At 52.2% G+C, this 20,553-nt stretch overlaps 1 protein-coding gene across 9 annotated transcripts in view; it reads right to left on the reverse strand.

Moving 5' to 3' along the window:
* The window catches only part of ASAP2 (ArfGAP with SH3 domain, ankyrin repeat and PH domain 2), a 147,546-nt gene that overhangs the window by 1,698 nt on the left and 125,295 nt on the right, over positions 1–20,553 (reverse strand). For 4 of the 9 annotated variants that reach the window (XM_033125013.1, XM_033125011.1, XM_033125009.1 and 1 more), the window contains 11 exons: positions 20,193–20,382; positions 18,383–18,468; positions 17,367–17,482; positions 16,259–16,326; positions 14,780–14,893; positions 12,494–12,731; positions 9,818–9,952; positions 8,023–8,194; positions 2,748–2,797; positions 2,207–2,298; positions 1,701–1,823 (listed from right to left, as the gene is read on the reverse strand). In XM_033125013.1, coding sequence (XP_032980904.1) covers positions 1,701–1,823; positions 2,207–2,298; positions 2,748–2,797; positions 8,023–8,194; positions 9,818–9,952; positions 12,494–12,731; positions 14,780–14,893; positions 16,259–16,326; positions 17,367–17,482; positions 18,383–18,468; positions 20,193–20,382 — 1,384 coding nt within the window. The remainder of the gene's footprint in view (positions 1–1,700; positions 1,824–2,206; positions 2,299–2,747; positions 2,798–8,022; positions 8,195–9,817; positions 9,953–12,493; positions 12,732–14,779; positions 14,894–16,258; positions 16,327–17,366; positions 17,483–18,382; positions 18,469–20,192; positions 20,383–20,553) is intronic. The other 5 variants (XM_033125010.1, XM_033125012.1, XM_033125014.1 and 2 more) reach the window with 3 other exon arrangements.

Here is a 20,553-nt window from a genome sequence, read left to right on the forward strand (position 1 = left end):
TTAAAGGGCATTGTAGCCTTTGGAGGAAAAAAAAAGAAATCCCTTCTGAGAATCACTTGGGTAAAACATCTGAACTGTTTGTCCTTCTTTCTCTCACTCATGTTTCAAACAGCGTGGCCTTCTCGGTAAGGAGCCCCTAGCTCAGGAGCGTCAGGTGTGTGCACCACACCTACCACCGAGGCTGGCAGCCTTGGGGGAGACACGACAGCTAGCTGACCATCGCCCCCCACTTGCCTTGTTTTTTAATAGATGAAGAAACTGAGTGTCAGAAGTTGGTGAGCTGCAAAGTCACAGAAAGTGACAAATTTTGACGTGGCCCCACTTATATGTAGTCAAGCATTTATGAAGACTTCAGTAAATCCATTTATTTTGGCTCTGGGTAAATTATATACATTTACATAAAAACTATATAAATCATCATGTATGATCTCAACAATGTAGATAAAAGTCTAAAAGAAAATCACTGAAACATAATTGTTTTGGGGGGAGGGAGGGCTGAGATTATGGGCAGCGTCTCCTTTCTTCTTTATACCTTTCTATATTTCCACAGGTGTGAAATGAACAGGTAATTTCCAGATGCCTAAGGCTGTTGTCAGGCTGGCACCCCATCCTATGGTGGGTTGTGTGCAAGCATGAGAGCACGACCTGCTTCAGGTTCGGGTGTGAGGGTAGTAGGAAGAGGTCAAAGTTTAGGTCGTCACACGACCCTCAGTCCTCATCCAGCTGGACACACAGCAGGAGCCCAACGAGCTTGCCAGAACCAGGGAGCTCTGGACCAACAGACACCTTAATCCCTCAAAGAGGAAGGGGCCACAGAAGATGCCGGAACCAGCTGTGCCTGAGGCAGTGGGGCCAGGCCGAGTTCACAGAGCCCAAGGAGACGGAGGGCTCAGGGCTCACACAGGTGCGCTTTCCTAGGGGTGCCGACTAAGTCCCACTCGGCAAAGCAGCGCGATTCCCACCAGTCCTGTTTGTATCTCACAACCATGAACGATCTGGTGTCTGAGCCAAGTCTACACAGCGCGCGGGGCCTTGGTGTCTGCTGCAGGGCAGACACTGCCAGATGCTCTGTGTTCACATTTCATCCGAGTTACTTAATCCTACCACCCTCATTTGCTAAGGGCCACCTCTCCTTGGGGGCCTGCTGTATAATCTAACCCAGCGCAGTCTGCGGTGACAGCCTTTCACAGGCGAGGTGGCTAAGGCTTAGCGACATAAGCAACTTGCCCAAGTCACCCAGCCCAAAGGTGCTGAGTCTGGATTCTTAAGGCCATCAGGGAAGCGCCATGTTCACCCCACCTGGACGCCACAGCTCATTTCTGGACCAAGACCGACACCTGGGGACTGTGCCCTTGAGCTCAGCTCTCTCTACATGCCTTGCTGCACCAAACCGACAACGCTCAGGGGTGGTGCCATCGAGAAACCCAAGGCTTCAAACTCAGGGGCCTCATTTCAGACCATTGGTGTTCTCTGAAAATTGCAGCCTAAGTGGCCGGCCCGCCCTAATGAGGGAGGGCCTCAGGGGGAGGGCAGTCAGGCCCACTCAGAAGTGGGTGTACAAGGAATAGACACCGGGGCCAGCAAGGGGCACAGCGGCCAGCAGACCAAGGACACGGGCAGAGGGCATCGCCTGGGAAGAGGCCTCAGGCCGGGTGGGCAGATACTCGTCCCCCTCCTCCTGGGCCCGGACCCCGACTCACCCACCACTCTTGGTCCTCCTCCCCATCCACGATGATCACGTCCCCCTCAGAGAATGTCAGCTCGTCTGGGTTGTCAGCCACGCAGTTGTAGAGGGCTTTAACCCGCTTCGGCTTCAGCTTGGTCTGCGTGGAGGGGAGGAGGGGGCAGAGGTTGGCGTGGCAGGGAGGCGCCAGCTCCTGGGCAGAGACCTGGACCCGGGGTCCTGATGGCAGGACACCTCACGGGTGTCCAGATGGGGTGGCTCAGTGGAGCTCAGGGGTTTGGGGACTTCCAGGACTCCACAAGAGAAAAGGGAAGAGACACTAGCCGAGTGGAGAGCTGGGAACGTGGCAGTCTGTGGCTGGTGTGCGCAAAGTGTCAGTCTGAGACCTGCGGGGAGAGGCCCGAGCCCACCGCTGGCAAGTTCTGGGTTGCATCCCGCCCAGATCCATCCTGGGTACCCAGGAAGAGGCTACCCCAGCCCAACCAGGGGAAGAGGGAAAAACAGGAGAGCTTATCCACTTACTGTCTGTGATTTCCTGGGCATGGGCGCTGGGGGCTGCATGGCCGCGGTGTTGGACAGAGGACCCAGAGCTTCTGTTCCCGAGAGATCCACTGCTTTAAGACCAAAACGAATCAACTCACCATACGCCCCTTTAGTCACAACCATAAGATACGAACAACTAATATAAATATCCTGAGGTTTTTCTGAGGCATCATCCCCAAGGGTCAAAGAACCTTGTGATTTCTAGGCAACCTTGGTACAGTGTGCAAGTGTCGCAGAGATAAATGTGGCCACGTCCAGTGTCACAGAGACAGATGTGGCCACCTCCTGCACAGACTTCTAGGTCCCCGCCAAAAGGCCCGTCCCGCCCCACCCCCGTCAGCAGAAGGGGACGGGATTGCAAGGTACAGTGCAGAGAAGCCCCAGGCGCAGGAGCTCAGAGGCTCCGCCGAGTGGCCAGCAGGGCCCTGACACACGGCTGCCACGCTGGGCTGGAAATACCCCCCACTTTGCCTCCACTAACCAAGTGGAAATAGAGCCCAGTTCCAAGTGAAATAGTTACCAGGTCCTCTTGGCTGGCTTTTGTTGACCAGTGGGCTCGTCTTGTCAGTCCTACAAAGAAGGGAAAACAGATTTCTGATCCCAGGCTTGAAAGGCATGTTACCTGCCCCTACACCTCACCCCCTTTTATAAAGGAACTGTCTGTGTTCAAGTTGAAAATGGGTGAGTTGATTTTATCAAGTTATTCGACTACCTTTTTTTTTTTGGAAAAAGAATGAGAGGCCCAAAGGACAGTGCCTGATGCAAGGTCCTAATCCTAAAACCAGAGCGCTTTCCAAATCGCTCCTTTCTGTGTGGGCCTGCGGGTGATGACCAGGTCTGGGCAGGAAGCTGGCCGCTGGCCACCTGCCACCGGCTTTATCCCCACTCTGCTTAGTGCTTTACCCACGTGGGCCTGGCTCTCCTAAGGGCGGGGCTGAATCCATCCCAGGGCGCTGAGGGCTCTGCCAGGACCTGTTCAGGCACCAGTGGTCAGCGTCATCCATGCCTCTCTACTCTGTGGTCCCTGCTGCCTCTTAACTGATGTGGCTGACCTTGGCTCGGGCCCCACCTGTGAGGCTCCCAGCCCAGCACACAGGGGTCAGTGAACTCAGATTTGCCACCTAGTGGGCCTGGATAAATGGATTTCTCTGTGTCGGCACTTTCACCTGCAAAATGTGACACCAGTTCTCTCAAGATAAGGATGAACAACAGACTGTCTATGGTGAACCGAGAGGAGTGCTACCTCAAGGTCCCTGCTGGTCTTACTGCACCCAGCACGGAGCCAGGCACACAATGGGGACTTATACGTGACAGGGAGGGGTTGGAGGGCAGAAGCAAGGGATGAAATCTTTCCACTGCAGCCTCACTTCCGGTGGAACGTTCTCTTTGCTGCTCTGAACCAACCCAGTCTGGGGCCTTCGTTCCAGCTTGAGAGAGAAGGTGAAAAAAACGTAACACGGATTTTGCTATTTCCCAGGAACTCAGAAAGCATAACAAGTGAAGGCCCCGCCAGTCTGACCAGTGCTGTCATCTGATTTCCATCAGTGTAGAGATAGAAATCGTCATGCTCTCGCTGCTGATCCCTTCACCTTCAGCGAACTACAAAATGTTCCCAAGGAAGGCCTGATCCTGTAAGACACAAACTTCTCCTTTAAAGGGCCAGAGAATAAATTTTTTAGGCCTGCTGGGTTATATGGTCTTTGTCACAACTACTGGATGCTGCCATCGTAGCAAACAAATGGGTGTGGCTATGTTCTAGTAACACTTTACTTATGGGCACTGAAATCTGAATTCTATATAACTTTAATGTGCCATGAAATATTTTTCTTTTGTTTTTCCCCCAACCATTTAAAAGTTATAAAAACCATTCTTAGCTCGCAAGCCATACAAAAACAGGTGGCGGGCTGTATCGGGCCCTACCGATGTCGTCTGCCAACTCCTGCTCTAAGAAAACAAAAGTGAAAATCCGGATTTATTCGCAGGATACAATCAGTGGGGTGGGGTGCTCTCTTTACAAAGAGAATGCACCAGTGTATTCCTTTAAAAACAGAACTCCGCTGGGCAGTGACAACATGGCGCTCTCCACCCAGATTTGTCATGGAGGTTCTGGGGTACCACCTGCTTTGCCTCCTCCCCAGCTTTCCTTTCAGGCAGATGAGGTGAGAGAAAATGATTCCATGAAACAGGTAAAACCAGGTAAGACTGTTAGAGGAAACATCCAGCAAGGCAGACGAGGGGCTCAGGCAATGGGAAGGAAGGTGCCCAAGACCTTGCTCTTGGCAGCCAACGTCCACTGTTCTTTTTCCGAGTTCCCTGATCCCTGGCAGCCGACTGGTGCTTATCTAGAACTTCAACACATGATTTGGTCTCTTCAAGGACAGCAGTTTGGAAGGAGGAAATGTGAGGGTGTTACGGGGAAGAGCGAAGGAGGCTGGAGAGAGGCACGACACTCACACAGGACCTAAGGGAAGCACAGCCTGAGGCCATTTAGTGTGGACCTGAGAGCACATCCCTTACAGTACAACCGAGTAACGGATGACACTTCACAGACGCTGGTTAACAGGAAGGCAAGGATGCATGGGTTATACTTTAGAAGCAGCACTTAAGTCCTGAGAGTCTTCTAGTTAAAAACAGTAGACTGAAATACATTTACTTCCACTTTCTCCCAAGGAAAGGAATTAAAAATAAAGAAACCAAAAAGAAGAAAGAGAACTGAAAAGGAAACCACTTTGGAAGCTGAGAATGGAAGGGTGAGTCATAACCATCCCGGTTCCCCTGAGGAAGGAGAACCCTCAGTGCAGTAAGGAAAGCCTTGACCACGCCATGTGTGCTTCTGAGCCCCCCCGACCTCTGGGAGGGGGAGAAGAGGGCAACACACGCCAAGGACCACCCAAAATCTGCTTAAGGAGTCTCTGAGTCCCAGGACTCTTGCCCCAACTCCAGAAAGGCTAGCAACTGCCCCCTCCCAACCCCACTGAGGACCAGAACTTGTATTCTTGGAGAGGGTGTGCCAGGTGTGGTTGTTGGGAGTACCTCAAAAAACAGAGGCACTAAGTAAAAGCTTAACTTTATTTCTATATTCAAGGCCCAGAAAACCTGCTCCCTTCAGGCAAGAAGAGCCTGGAAGGCTGTACTCTAGGGAACCTGAGTTGTCCAACAAAAAAGGCCCAAACTCAGGGTTCCCCAATAAAATGGCTCAGCGAGATCACTCCACGGAGAAACCCACCTTGGCAGCTCTGCGCAGTGGGGTGCAGTCTGTCAATCAGTATTTAGTGCCTCCCCAGAGGTAGCCAACTTACAGGCAAGAAACACCTGACTTAGAGGGAAAAGCCTCTAACAGAAGTCAAAACAAAGAGAGATGAACATGGAAGAAACAAGTCACGCAGAAAAACGAAAGCTAAAATAAACAACCCCCACTCCAAACCCATCATTAATAGTCTGAGAGAAAATGATTCCATGAAATAGAATACTGTTAACTTGAAAATTACACAATAGAAGAAATGAAAAACTCAATAAAAATCAGAAGATAACATTGAGAAAATCTCCCACAAAGCTGATTTTTAAAAACAAGCAAGCAAACAACACAGACATGGAAACCAGAGGGCGGCAGAGAGCTGGCCCCTCCACAGTACCGAGGGGAGCAGCTGCAAAGTCGGGGCTGCACTTCCAGCCCCAGCCTCTAGGTGGGGCCACGGGGCCAGCTCTGGTCAAAGGAGCGTGAGCATCACTCCAGCCAGGGAGCCATGCTTACCCTCCCAGTCTCTTTCCCTTTAGAAGTAACCCTGGGCTCAGGGGACAGTGATGGTGGAGTCAGAAGTAGAAGGGGTCTGGGTCTCCAACTCACTCCTTGGGATTGCTGTACAAGCAAGAATGTGGACACAACCTAGGTGGGCAAGAAGTCCATTTCCGTGTTTTAAACAGCGAGATTCAGGGGTAGGCTGTTAAGAGTAGTCAGCTTACCCTAATAGAAAGAGAAAAGATGACACCCGTAGAGAAAAGGCCAAGGCGATTTGACATCTGAATAATAAGAATTGTATTAGAAGTGAGAACAGAAAAAATAGAATTAGACATTAAAAAAAAATTAACGACATTCTCAGAACTGAAGGGATGTAGTTTACATCCTGCAAGTTTATATGCCATCCTCTATCTGATAGCACAGATGAAAAGAGACCCACCCCGGGGTGTCAGAGTCTGAGCACAGCCGGGAGGTGTCTATGGAGGGGTGTACCTGAGTGGGGCAAGGAAAGCATCTGCCTGGTGGGGGGCGACATGAGGTGGCCTGGCAGGGGAACGAGAGCTCAGCAGGGTGAAGACGCTTCAGCATAGAGGGGAGGTGGAGGCAGATGGCAGATTTATTTCACAGGTATTGATCAACTAAGTAAACATGGGAGCCAGCTATCTCACTATTGGAAAAGGGAGTAAAAAGTACCGTAACAGAGGAAATTAGAATGAACCCTGCAGTGCTTTTAAAAGACTGCACCCTAAATTCTTTACAGAGCTGGACTCTATGACCACCCAGTGCCATGCACCTCCACACACCCCACTGGGACTGGGCTCTGCCATGCTTCACCAGTAACATGGAGGAAACGATGCCCTGCTGGTTTCCGGGCCAGGCCTATCTCTTGGGACTTGTTTTTGAGCCCAGGCACCATGATGTGAGGAAGCCCTAGTCACGTGGCGAGGCCATGCAACACGTGTCAATATTCCAGCCAACAGCCCCAGCTAGGGTTCCAGCAGACGGCCAGCACCAACCGCCGGCTGTGTAGAGAGGAGGCCTCCTGTGAGACTGGCGTCCACCTGATGAATCCCTTTCTGTGTCGACCCATCTCCAGCCTTTTGAGTCTTTTCAGCTAAGGGCCCAGATATTGTGAAGCAAAGCTAAGCTATGCCCACTGTGCTGACCCAAACACCTGACAAGAGTCCATGAGCATAATAAAATGGTTATGTCTTTTTGGTGTGGTTGTTAATGGAACCAAAATTTGAGACAGTGTAAACTCATGGGTTTCAATACAGACAGAGAGAAATGTAGAGATAGGTGTGTTCACATACGTACATGTGCATGAATGTGTATGTGTACATGTGCCTGTGCATCCCGACTTCCGGCCACTCAGAGGGCTTGCCTGGGAGCAGTGATACTCCCCCAGCAATGAGCACACAAAGCACGCTGAACTTGGCTTCTAAGTATCATTCAGCTAAAAGGAACCATTTTCCACTACAAGGATCCAGGCTGAGAGCCATGAACTGGGTTCCTGTGCAGTAAAGGATGTTATCTGGACAAATGGTAAACTTGAATGGAGTCTGAGGATTGGAAGGTAGTGACGGATCTATGTTAATGTGCTGATTTTGCTGTTTACGTTGTGTTTATGTAGGAGAACACCCGTTTGTGGGAAATATATGCTCCACACTGCAGAGGGTCCACGCAGTCAAAATAACCTTGTGAGTGAGCAACAAACAGAACCTAGAGGCCCCATGTTTTATGACTTTAACTCCTCAAATCCCAGTGTCTGTACTAATGTACTAAACAGAAATTTAAATTATGTAGATATGACACACAGTCATATGAAACTTTCACACTTTAAAAATTCTTGATAAATTATTTTGAAGACATTTGAAATCTGATGAAACCAAGTTATATCACTAATGTTACAGCAGTAGAAACACTGGACTTTTCAAATGTTCCCATAGAAACCTCGGCAGATGAAGTAATGGGACCACTTGAAAGCTCCTTGAATGCAAGAAGAAAGGATGGGCAATGTGGCCAGGCCCTGAGGGGGACGTGGAAGGGAGGTGGTTACCCGGGCGCAGGCCTCTTCTGCGGGAGACGGCTGGGTGGCTGGGGTGGCAGGGGTGGGGGGGTGGCTTTGCCCAGTGGGACCCCAGGCTGGGCCGGCTTGTTCTGCTGGCTCAAGGCTTCCATCACACTGGGCGTTTTTGCTACCGGAGGCGGTGGCGTGGGAGCCAAGGGATCTGCGGAGAGAGAGAAAAATATAGAGGGTCACACTTCAGGCATCACGTTCCTGGTTTTCTCACTGGAGGCTCTTCCGATAAGCGCTTCTTTTTCTATTGCTATTTCATAAGGGAAAAAAACATAGCTTCATTGCCGATTTTCAGTAAATAGTTAGGCTTTAAATGTTTCTATAAGGCTACATTTTCTCAGCTAGAATCCAATCTTGGAGAAGCCAAGATGGTTTTCTGCTTTCTACCCTGAGACCTGAGGCCCAGGCCGTCTCAGACCTCGCTATCCTGCCCCTGGAGGAGCTGGGCCTTCTTGGGCCAATTCTTTTTCGGCCTCAGTGGATCCAGGGGCCCTACCCGTCTCCCTAAGGTGCAAGCAGGTCACTCTGAAGAAACGTGAAGAACTATCTCTGTACAGGCACCACGATCTGAGGGCGGGCAAGGCCAAGAGTTTATTCTCTAGTTTTGACAGGCAAGGAGGCTGAGGCTCAGAGAGGGGACGTGCTTTCAGCCAGGTCACAGAGCTGGCAAGACAGGGCAGGGTGCTGGGCCTTGAGCCCATGCCTCCTTCCCCTGCTCCCCCTTTGCTGGGGAACATCAGTGCCCTCCCTGAATGTGCGGCGTTCTCATCCCCTAGTCTTGCTGAGGCAGCCGCCTGCCTCAGGAGGCCGGCACCTACAGAGGCAGCAGAGGCAGTCAGCAGCAGCTCTCACCAGGACAGCTGGGAGGGCTCCCAGGAGGGATCAGTTTAGAGTCTGCCTTTCTCTTTTTTGCTTTCATTCCTGTGTGCTTTCTCTGCTTTAAGTCAAAAGGCAGACCAGCGTGCCAGTGTACCCCCCACCCCAGAAGCGCCAGACTAAGAGGCAGAAAAGTGGGCTTCTGGGACCTACTGAGTGCCCTCTAGGACCTGCCATGTCCCCCCGGGACCTACTGTGTGTCCGCCTTGACTTTGAGTGCCCCCTTGCTGTTTAACTTGGATGTATCTTAGCTGGATGACCGACCACCTCACTCAGGCCTCTGGAAGACCCTCGCACACTAGCTCCCTGCTCTGCCAGCAGCCACACCCCTCTGGGGCCAGCTTCTTACATCCTAACTGAGGACACGGAAGGCAGGAAAAACCCGAGAAAGCTCTCAGGGCTCTCAAAGCAAACCCAGGGGAGCCGGAGCACCCTCCTCTCACCGCCAAAGCAGAGCAGGAAGGAGAGGGCAGTTGCGGGGCTGGCTCCCCTGACCCTGCAGGTGTCCCACCTCTGCCCGCAGGAGGAGAACCTCCTCCCGACCCCCGCCCTAGGGTTCTGGGGCTTTCGCCCTCCTGCTGACAATGAGGAGAAACACACACCAGATTATAATCCAGATGACTGTGCCCACATACTGAGAACCAAACGGCCAAAGGAAATGAAGCCCTGAGCTGACGTGAAACGAAGTGCTGCCGAAATGCTTGGGGAGACAGAGGAAGGAGTGAGCGCCCCCCTTGGGGCGGGTGTGGGGCAGACAGGCAGGAGTTTGCACCGCGGAGGGGGCGGGGCTGAGCCGCAGGCGGCCGCGGGGCTCTCCCCACGTGGCTGCCGAAAGCACCCCCCGGCCGTCCAGATCTACAAAGCCCACCGGCGAGAAAGGAAAAAGGAAAAAACGTACTGGTAGATGTCACGCGAAGAGGGGGCAGCGGTGGATGGACAGCTGGCGGATCTGACGAAGATCGCTGCCTGCTTACACCGTCCACACTTACAGAGTTTGTCTTCCACAGGGTGTTAGCGGAGGCGGCTGTCTGAACTGCGCACGCACGCGCACGCACGCACACAGGCACGCGCGCACACAGGCAGGCACGCGCACGCACACAACAAAAACAGAAACAGAACAGCGCGTTATTGATCCGCATCCTTATCAAATGGTAACAGTGACCCTTCTAGACTAGCATTCAGACCACAGATAGAATGCCGATTTTTAAAAATTGTCTGGTATCTGGAAGATCGATTCCGATACGCACCAAACGACTAATGCTTCTGGGGAAATTCCCAGCCAGTTTTCTCAATCTTTCCGATTCTATTTCTCCAATACAGTTGCCGGATTGAAGAGGGAAGAGTAAGCACCAGGACACGCCCTGAGCACTGCACTCGGGTCCCACCCACCAAGTCCTCCCGCTGGCCTGTGAGGGTGATGGCGTCGCACGAGCAGGGGGAGGAGGGGTACAAACCAAACACACCAGGTGAAAGGCTCTCTCCCACCTCCCGCAGGCATTTCTGGCTATAAATTGGGGAAGATGACAGCAAGCAGCTCAGGTGACACACTAGGGCGCTGGCACTCCTTGACCACAGTCCTTCCTCTGCCCCCACAAAGCTTGCTGCTCTTGTTCAATGAGTGGCATCTGCTTGGGTGCACAGGGGGACCGATGTCGGAGGCTTGCTGGGCCACACGGCGGGCTGGGCCCGGAGAGGAAATGGGCCGCACTGCACAGGGCAGGCCCTGCGTCCAGTGGGAGCCTTCACACATCTGCTATGGACAAAGTTCAAGGTCAGCTTGGTGCAGACATGACAGGCTGACACGACTCCCTTTTCTAGTTGCACGGGGTCTCCACATTGGACCATGTGTGGGCTGGACGGAGAACAAGGAGACCCTGGGGAGAGGGGAGGGGGGCCCCAGCAGGGATGAAATGCTACATCATCAAAGGAAGACATGACGCTCACCACTGGACTCGCAAAAGAAAAGAAAAGAAAGAAACCAAGACCCTCTCATTCTCAGACGTTGGGAAAGCGAGAAATGAGCAGCTTCCCGTTACTTTTTATATGATCCAACAGAGCAAAACACAATCTTTCCTCAGATGACAGTCAGGAAAAGCCACTAATGGGGTGGAGATGACCCCGTCATTTCAGCCCCCGTCATACCAAATGTGGCAGGAGGATGGCAGGAGGCAGTGAGATGCCCCCAAAGGGACCCAACCACACTGCTGCCCTCGCCTGCCCTGGGACCCTCCCAGCCAGAGCCCAGTGACGGTGACGAGGAGGACATGGCAGCTGTGAGACTTGCTTTCACAGCTTCCTTCCTACTCAGGGACCTCCCTCATACCTGGGCTACAGACACTGCCTCGGACATGGGCACAGGGGTGCTGTGTGCTGTGCAGATGATGGGCTCTGCCCGCAGGTGAGCAGGCTGGTTTCCGGGGCCTGCCTGGCAGTGCCTGCTCTCCTCTTGGAGGGTCTGCTCTTGAGGGGTGTGGTTCAGTGACCCAGACAACAGGCTCATTGGCCTCCTCTGGGCCTCCCTGCTCTGTGTGGGAGGGTCTTCAGACACCCAGGACAGCAGGGGGAGGTGGGGGCCCAGCCACATGCGACCACGGACCCAGCGTGATGGCATGCTGCTGTATTCACTCCTCGGCCCAGAGAGCAGCTACTGCACAAAAGCAACTGGGGACTTCTTTTGTGACCAGCAGCAGCCAAAGCGCCTGGACATCACACCCAGGGATGGAGGCTCCTTTCCCTCCTTCCTGTGGGGGGCCCTCCAAGGCCACTGGCCATGGCTCCTAGCCCCAGCCCAGAACTGGGCCGGCCACTTGCTGGACCTGCCTTCAAAGAACAGCATGACCACTTGGCCCTTCACTGCTGGGCAAAGTACTTAACTTGGGGGTGGGGTTGGGGCGCGGGGCCTTCATTTTCCGTTTTTATAAAACAAACCCAGCACCTGTTGAGTCCAACTCAGTACGTTGTGACACAGCCAGAGTGAGTGTGGCAACTTTGGCACTTCAGGCCCTGGCGGGACCACAGGAACAACTTTGAACTTTTACAATTAGGCTGAGCATTGTCCCCAAGTCAGCATCTTTTCATCCCTCACCTCATGGGGATCAGAGTGATAAGAACTAATCACAGGTGCCACAGGCTGGCCGAATGCAGGTGGGGAGAGATAAAACAGAAAAGAATGAAGGCAAAGAAAGGGAGGGGTCACGAGGGTGAAAAGCAAAGAGAAAAGGACCAGAAAGAAGGTCTGCAGGAAAAGAGCTGACAGATCAGTGTCAGGAGCTGGCCCATCTGCCTCAGTCCTACCCTGCGTTCCCCGAGTCACACAGATGCCACAGCTCTGCCCAGAACAAGAACCCGCTGAAGATACTCTATGGGCATTTGGCACCCTAGGAATGATGGAGCTCCTTTAGGAAGCAAACAACAGAAATAACAAAAAAAAGGCCCCACATGGAAAAACCCATCCTGATCCTGATCCTGACCCAACTGTTACCTAGTTGCGGGCAAAGCAACAACACAAACTTCCCAAAACAAAAACCCCAACTACACCCATTGTGCTCTGGCAGGGTGACCAACAGCTCCGTACCTTTGGCAACATTCCGTGGGGGCAGTGGGGGGGCGCTGGTGGTGCTGGGGGCCGCAGGCTGGGAGGGTGGCGGGCTGCCGCTCAGGATGGCGCCATACGTCTCGTTCTGCAAGATGCTGGGCACGTAGCTCCTCTGCTTCTCCTTGGCCAGGCTGGCAGTGTCTCTGGCCAGAGACGCAGCGTTGGCGCCCAGCTGGTAGAAGCTGACGGGCCGGTCTTCTCGCCGACTGGGACTGGGCTGCAGAGGGGTGCAGGCAGGTGTGGGACACGCAGGCACACTGACCTCTCGGTCACAGCACTCACGCTACTGGTGACAACCTCATGGACACCACCTCTACTTGGGCAGGGTGCACTTCTGACTCTCAACTGTTACATGAGAGCTGCAAGATTTAAAACTCTACTCGTATCATGTCTCGTAATGGAAACACACACAACAAAAAAGCCATGATTTACAAGTTACAATTCTGTGTTCTGCGAAGGATTTAAAATAGAAGCGATCTCATCTTTACTAGCCCGAGTTATCTGAACGTAGCTCTGCATTTTCACTGTTTCCCCGTCATAAGCATACTTTCTTACAGTCTAGCTGCTCTGGGCATCGAGCTGCAGTCAACCCCCAACAGCTACACAGAGAATTCAGGAGAGAGCACGGTTTTCATCCCCTATGAATTGCATCTCTTGAGATGCCTCTAACTCAGGGGTCAGCAAACCATGGCCCACCAGCTGCCACCTGTTTTTGTTAATAAAGCTTTATTGGAACACAGCCACACCCCATTGTTTACATACCGTCAATGGCTGCTTTCAAGCCACCCTGGCAGCGCATCCTGGTAGCAACAAAGTGTGGTATTTTAGGCCCACAAGCCTAAAATTCACTCTCTGGCCCTTTAAGAGTTTGCCAACCCTTGTTCTACCTGAAGGTCATGGCGTGGAATCATGACTTGGGCAAATGAGATCTAACTCATATTTCAAATGTCAGCTTCACAGTAATAGCTATGATCTTGAGCAAATTTCTTAGTCCACCTCGTGACCGTGTTTCTCATCTGTTAAATAGACATAATGCTCACTGTTTCCCTAGCACAGTGCCAGGAGCTCAGCAGTATCAGATTGGCTGGTGCCCAGCTCCTCCCCTCACAGGAGATTCCGCCCGGTCCAGGCTCTGGCCAACTCCATGGCCCCAGCCCCACTCAGGTGTGCAGGACTCAGCGGCTGGTGGCTCTCCACACGGTTTTCAACTCCCGCAAACCCATGGCGGTATGAGCTGAGCCTCCCACCACGCTCAGCTGCAGAGGCTGGGGGATGAGCGTTAGGGCTCCCAGCAGAGCCCTTCCTGCTGGACTTCTGCGTGGACGATGCCACCTGCTGTGTCACTGCCCACATGATGGGAATGTGACATGTGCTCTCAGCCCGGGGCCAGTGCTTCAAACCTCCTCCTCTTTATAAGGTAGGTAAGTATACACGTAGTCGGCTCTTCGCACTTTGACGCTGAGTTATAGCTAGCTCGGAAGAAATTTCTTATTCTAAGAAACAGTAAGTATGGGTGTCAACTGCTCCATCCACAAGGATGGTCTGATAAGTTCCAGAAACGCCACATATATAATTAGACAGGCTCAACACACGAGCGGCACTCGCCACTCGCTTCCTGGCAGCTAGGAGTGTGGGATTGCAGTCAGTCTGTCTGAATCTGACTCTTCCTCTGAGACTTGTGTGAAGTGGCCACCTTCCGGGGTCTCCCTGAGCGTGCAGTGCATGTCGTGAGAAGGGAGCTGCACTAGGAGGCGAGAGCCCTCAGTCTGGCCCCAACTCGGTCTCAAATACTTGTTTCACTGTGGCCAAGTCAACCTCTCTCTCTTGAGGCTTAAGGCCCTGCCTGATAAAGGCTTGGCCCCAATGAGCTCTAAGGGTCAGTTAATGATTTCAGTTACGGTTTTAAAGATTAACTAGGGGAACATGATCACCAATACTTGGGGACACCGGGCTCGTTATCACATTGTCCATAGAGTGTGAGCTTCCACTAAAACCCACTAGACCTACGGCTCCCCGTATCTTTCCTTCCTATAAAAAAGTGAGCAGCTGCCTCTGATGACATAATCACAGTTCCTTTAAATCAATGTGTGCAGGCGCTGGGGACAGGAGCAGTAAGGCCCAAACCTACTGAGATCAATGGAAGCAAAAAGTAAACTAGATTTTCTTTTCTGCAAAACACCTTTCTGCCATAATTACAGGCTAGGACCCACGCTGCTCTGAATGAGGCTCATTATAGAACCTTAACGTTTTACACCCGGCACAGACCTGCAGTTTCTCGTCCATATCATCATCGCTTTCATCCAGGTCTTCATGGAGCAAGCGCCACTCGTACTCGACGTGAACGTGAGAATTGAACCTTCCAGATAAGGCTTGGGTCAGCTGAGGAGAACACAGAACTGTCAGTGACACTGCTGCTCACACACCACATGCATACAGCCCACGAAGCCCCATGAAACAGGCACCCAGCAAGGGGTCCAAAAGGAGGGGTGCGGTGGGAGGGGGCAGAGAGCAGTGCAAGGCGGGCTTCCTCGGATGTAAATGTACTTCTGTACATGTATTAGGATAAGTCCCCTCCCTAATTCACCATGAAACTCAAACCTGGTAACTCCCATTAAGTGCTCTGTCTACTGTAAAGTGCTGTATGTAGCAAGGGATATTTGAGTTCTATAGGATGATGATGGTCAGCCTGTAGGTACAGACACTGCCGTGGGAGCAAACTCAACCTGAGCAAAACGAACGTGTCGACAGCTGTTAACCCAGCCTTTCTCAACCAATACGACAGAATTAAGCGCTGATGAAAAGGATGTGAATGACTATTTTCTCAGTTCTCTCAAGGAAGGTAGATGGCTAGTTCCATTCTAGATGCATAGGAGAGAAACTGACTCATCAGATACAATGAAAATCTTCGGACGTTAGGGCTTAATTTTCTTCATAGCCAGAGAGGAACTGTGTAACCTTAGGCCAGTTACTTCACCTTTCTATGCTGTTTCCTCATCTGTAAAATGGGGGTAACAGTAGAAACCATGCCAGAGGTACTTATCAAGATTAAATGAGTTAATGGACAGAAAATACTTCAAATACTACCTGTTACTTATCCTACGATTGTACGCATTTACTGTTAATAGTTCTATTCACTGAGCAGTAGCTTTAGAGTTCGACAATAATTCTCGTAACAACCTTGCAAAGCAGTAGAGCTGATTCCACTTAAAAAATAAGGAAACAGTGGAGAGAGCTGGCAAGACGAAATTTCCTGAGTCACAGCAGTGGAACCCCACTGCAAACCGGGTTCTGCCTGACCCTGGAGGGCTGTCCACTGGCCACACTGCCTCTTCTTCCAGAACATGACAGGAAAAAAAGGTGTATAACAACCCTAATGATTTCGGGCCGGGGAGTGAAATAAGAAAGCTTTGGCGTGCTCATGTAGAGGGATGAGCTAACAGCCTAGAGATCCCAGAAGACAGGCAAAGTTAGGGTGTCCTCGGGGCCTCTGCTCCACATGCCCCGCAACGCCACGGAATACCAACTTGTGTTCCAAGCATCACTAGGAGGGAAGTGGTCACCTCCTCTCTCAAGGCTCTGCAAAATGCCTTCTCCAAGCCATCCCATCTAGGACACTGGGCTCCGACTGGGACACACACTGCCGGGCTCAGAGCAAACCCTCCTCAAGGGGGCGCGGCCCCTCCCAGTCCCAGGAAGGGTGTCCTCGTCCCGTTCTCGCCCCGTCCTTGCTGGGTGGAGACTCACCAGCTCCTCACAGTGCTCATGCCTGAGGCGCTTGGCAATATCCAGGGGTGTCTCTCCTGACTCATTAGCTAAAAGGCAGGGTGACAAAAGGAGGCATTACAACAAACACAAGTGAAGGTTTCCTATCGAGAGACAATTAAAAAAAGATACAGAGCAGCAGCACTAAATTAGATTGAACATGACTAGGGAAATCCACAATGAGTCTGCCCCAGTCAGGGCTGAACTTGGCTTATAATTGTACAGAACTGGAGCGTAACAGTAAGATTTTACAAGACACGGTTTGCACTAATCGTGCAAATCAAACCTCTGAAGTAGCCAAATAACGAAAATCGTTATCCAAACTCTTAAGTCGAAGAAAGCCCTTCACAGCAATTCGCTAACCAGAACCACTGCTGATGGGAGTCGCGGGTGTTTGCCGGTAATAACTTGATACTTCCTTTTACACTGTCTACAAATCTAAAACTATGTACTTTCTCCTAAATGAGGCTCAGTCGGCGAGGCTGGATTATGAATTGTTAGAAAAGAAACCTGGCTCTCAGGCAGGTGTACGCCTTCTTTCTTCTTTCAAATGACCTTCAAAGCACTTCCTCATGACCCAATCACAGCTGGGTGCCCTTGGGCCAGCCTGTGCCTGACCAGGGTCCCACGGTGGAGGGAGAGGACCAAGGCCACGCACCCCAAGGGTCCCTCGTGGAGGAGACTCGTGCAGAGAAAGGAGGGGCAGTGAACAGTGTCTCACCAGCACACCTGCAGCCCAGAGCCAGGCGGGGCTAAGTCGAATCTTAAGTGGGGTTATGAACAGGAGGGCAAGATGCCCCAGTCTTTGTCTAAATTCACCTCGGCTTCCGTGACAGCTGCAGGGCCTATTCTCTGCCTCTTACCATCCAAACGATGCCTGCACATGATGGCAAGTCTACGTAACAGATGGAGGGAGGCTGCTGCTGAACCTGAGACCACAGCAGCCATACAGGGCAGGGAGGGAGGGCCCCTTCTCTTTAGAGGGCACGGCTTACTTCTCTGCAGCCCTGACAGGAGTGCGGGGTACACACTGTGTCCGAGGGCACCGTGGGCGCTGAGCCAGCAGGAAGGCCAGCGGCCCGCCGCTCACCTATCTCGATGGAGGCCTTCCCCCGCAGGAGCAGCTTGAGGCACTCAGCGTTGTCCGTCAGGCAGCAGTAATGCAGGGCCGTGCTGCCCTTCCCTGTCTGTTTGTCCAGGTTCCCACTGGCCGAGCACAGGGGAAGAGAAAGACAAAGAACAGGGAGTCACGGGTTGCAAGAGTAGGGACTGCCTAGGCAGGGGACTGAGGTATGACAGGAGAATGGGGAGCCGCCAGCATCACTGAGGACTTCTCTCAATCCTCCTCCAAAGTGAGCAGGTCGAGGTGGCCTTAGCTTAAGGCCACCAGGGAACTCACAGCGATGGCAGAGATGGCCAAAGAGGGAGTGAGGCACCCGAGCTGTACCTGGGCAGGGGCTGAGAAGGGGTGAGGGCACCTGCCCTCCCAGGCCGGCCCTGAACCACCGCATCCCTCCCGTCTCACCCCTCCCGCTTTCCCATCAGTGCCGAGGCCCCAGGAAGCCTGTGGGACTCGCCTATCACGTCCCACAGAAAGATGGGGGAGCTTTTCCATCTTACTGTTGACACTTTCACCAGAAAGAGGAAAAGGCACTTTTCCAAAGTCCAGAGTCCCTGGGCTCCTTTGAGCCTACTCGCCCCGGACTGGTCCTGAAAACAGGCTCAGGGGGAATTGTGAGGAGATTTCAGAAGTTCTTCTAATGTAAAACAAGGCCAGGTCACTCCAGAAAGGGACTCATGCACCTCAGATATGAGGGCCACTGAGTCTGCTCTCCAGGGGCTTGGTGTCTCCCTGGGTCACAGACACCAGAAACTGGATCGTGCAGATCCTGGGAAGGGTTTGTTCCTCATACTCCAGGGCCTCTGTAGGATTGCCATGGAAATCCCACACCTGGCAGCACTTTTGCTGTCTCATAATTCATGTTTAGACCTGGGAAAATCCCAACATTTTGGCCAGACCACTGACGCCATGAGGCAGCACCTGTCTCCTTCCTCAGAAAAATCAGGGAACAAAGGCAAATGCCTCCCTAATTTCAGAGCACCTACCTGTTCTGAACTAAAAAGTCTACAATGTGAAGAGAAGTCCGGTCCACGGATCTGACTGCAAGGTGGAGGGCGGTTTCATCTGGCTCCTGCAGACCAAACAGAAACACTCCGGAGTCCCAAGGGAACATTCAGTTTTGTGTCCAACACAAGTGACAGCGTGTATCTCTCTTCTAAAGGTCTTTTATTCTTTCCTTCAAAAAGTTTATCTCTAAGATACACAGTGACCCCTTTAACCAGGGCAAACTCTCTGCCCTTGGGAACTTATATAGTTGGGCCTATTTCTCCTTATTCCGTGGGAAGTAATGAGAAATTCAAGGTTTTCATTTCAAAGTCCTCCCATCTCTCTGTCCTTGTCCCTGTACTAACAATATAAGGTGCTGCCTGTAAGCAAGGGTCCCAGTACAAAGACTCCAGGAAGGTTCTCGGGCCTCCTATAAGCCCGTCTCTTACACCTGCTGCCTGAATTCATAGAAACATATAGCTTTAAAAGAGGGTTCAAGTTTTCCTTTCGACACTGTGGGTACAGAGCCCGGAGTGCAGTTTCCAGGCTCTCGGCCTCATGTGGAAAGGTGCTCACTTCGGTAGTAAATGGCCATCAACTGTGATTGGATGGCCACCAGCTGTGGCTAGTTGGCCATCAGCTGTAACCAGTGAGCCATTGGCCACTAATATAACTGCCGTGGCTACACTAGAAGCAAATGGGGGCTAGCAAGGAGATGGTGGCTGGGCTAGCAAGTGCGGATTGCAGTTAGCACGGCGGGTTGTAGCTAGCAAGTCAGGTTGGTTGGCAGAGACAAGTGGACGGCAGGCTGCAGATCGTGTGACTCCAGCTTCATGAATCTCCAACCCAGCTGCCTGCGAGACTATAGTGGTATGACTCCCCTATCTATGGCTCCATGGGTGTTCCTGTTTGGCCTCACCATGTCCTGCGTTCTTAAATGGGGAGCTGGACAGGAGACTCCACATGACACCCTCTTACAGATAAGGCGGCCATCCACGCGAATACCTGGTCTTCAACTCATGGGGCACATGACCACCACTGCCTTTTCTGAAAGTAAGTTCTGGCAAGTGGGGGGTAAGAGACTAATGAAGGTGGGCGGGGGACAGAAGGGAGGGGAAGGAAGTGTCCCCGCTATCCTCGGCCAACACGGGGCTCAGAGCTCAGCACACCCTGGACCATCTGGGCTTGAGTTCTGCCTCACTGAACATTAAGTTTTCACATAATGTGCTCAACTTTCTAAGAGGTCTCCCCAGCCCCAAGCCCCTTTATCCTGGGGGTAAGGAGGTTTCAAGGGAATGTGAGTGTGTGTCCACAGGGCACACTTGTGGAAGGAGTTAGGACACACAGTGACCTGTGACACTGGTGGATCCTCACAGTGAGACCCCACCCTCTCAAGATGGCTCCTCAGGAAACGGGGGGATGTCTCTCCCACTCCTGTTCCATCGGGGGGAGGGTGTGGGGAGCAGGGGGAGCAAGGCACCAGGCCAGCAGAGCTCTCCTCCCCAGCGTGGTCCTGGGAGCTGGCGCTTGGCCCCGAGGCTCCCTGTGTCCCCAGAAGACGCTAACAGAGGACAGGGCTTCTCTCAAGGAGCTCAGGCCTCTGAGAACATGCCATGGCCCCCAGGAGCTGGGCTTTCTTCCCAGAGCTGGCAGTACACTTTTGGCTTGGGAATGGACACCAATTTCTTCCCCCAGAACTCAATCCTGTCAGAGCATTATACCACTTTGTCAGCATTCCTAGTTCATGGCCTTGCCACTTTCCCCTCCCCCTTCTTTTCTTTTTTTAAAAGTAGCAAGCCACCCTCTTACATGTCCATTGGCCAGTGGAATTTTTTCTGTAAGGTCCACACCATCAGCATATGCCTGGAGTAACCCAAAAATATCTCTTGTTTTGACGGCCTCACACAGGCTGTGCAGTTTTGCCGTGTTATCCGCGTGTTTTTTCCTTGCATATTTCCTCTCAATGTACTTGGCAGTAATGTAGTCTTTCCTGGCATTCCTGAAATCAAACATAATTGCCTTGTAAATGATTAAGGGCCTTTGTTCAAACACACCCAACAACTACTCTAAAACAACTTCTTAAAAAATCCAGCCGCCACCCTCCTTATAAGAAGCGCTGGTAGGAAAATATCAACTGGGGTGGCAGCTGCCACGTGACTCCCCTGCAGCA

This window comes from Rhinolophus ferrumequinum, chromosome 13 (genome assembly GCF_004115265.2).
Source record: "Rhinolophus ferrumequinum isolate MPI-CBG mRhiFer1 chromosome 13, mRhiFer1_v1.p, whole genome shotgun sequence".
Classification (NCBI taxonomy): Eukaryota; Metazoa; Chordata; class Mammalia; order Chiroptera; family Rhinolophidae; genus Rhinolophus; species Rhinolophus ferrumequinum.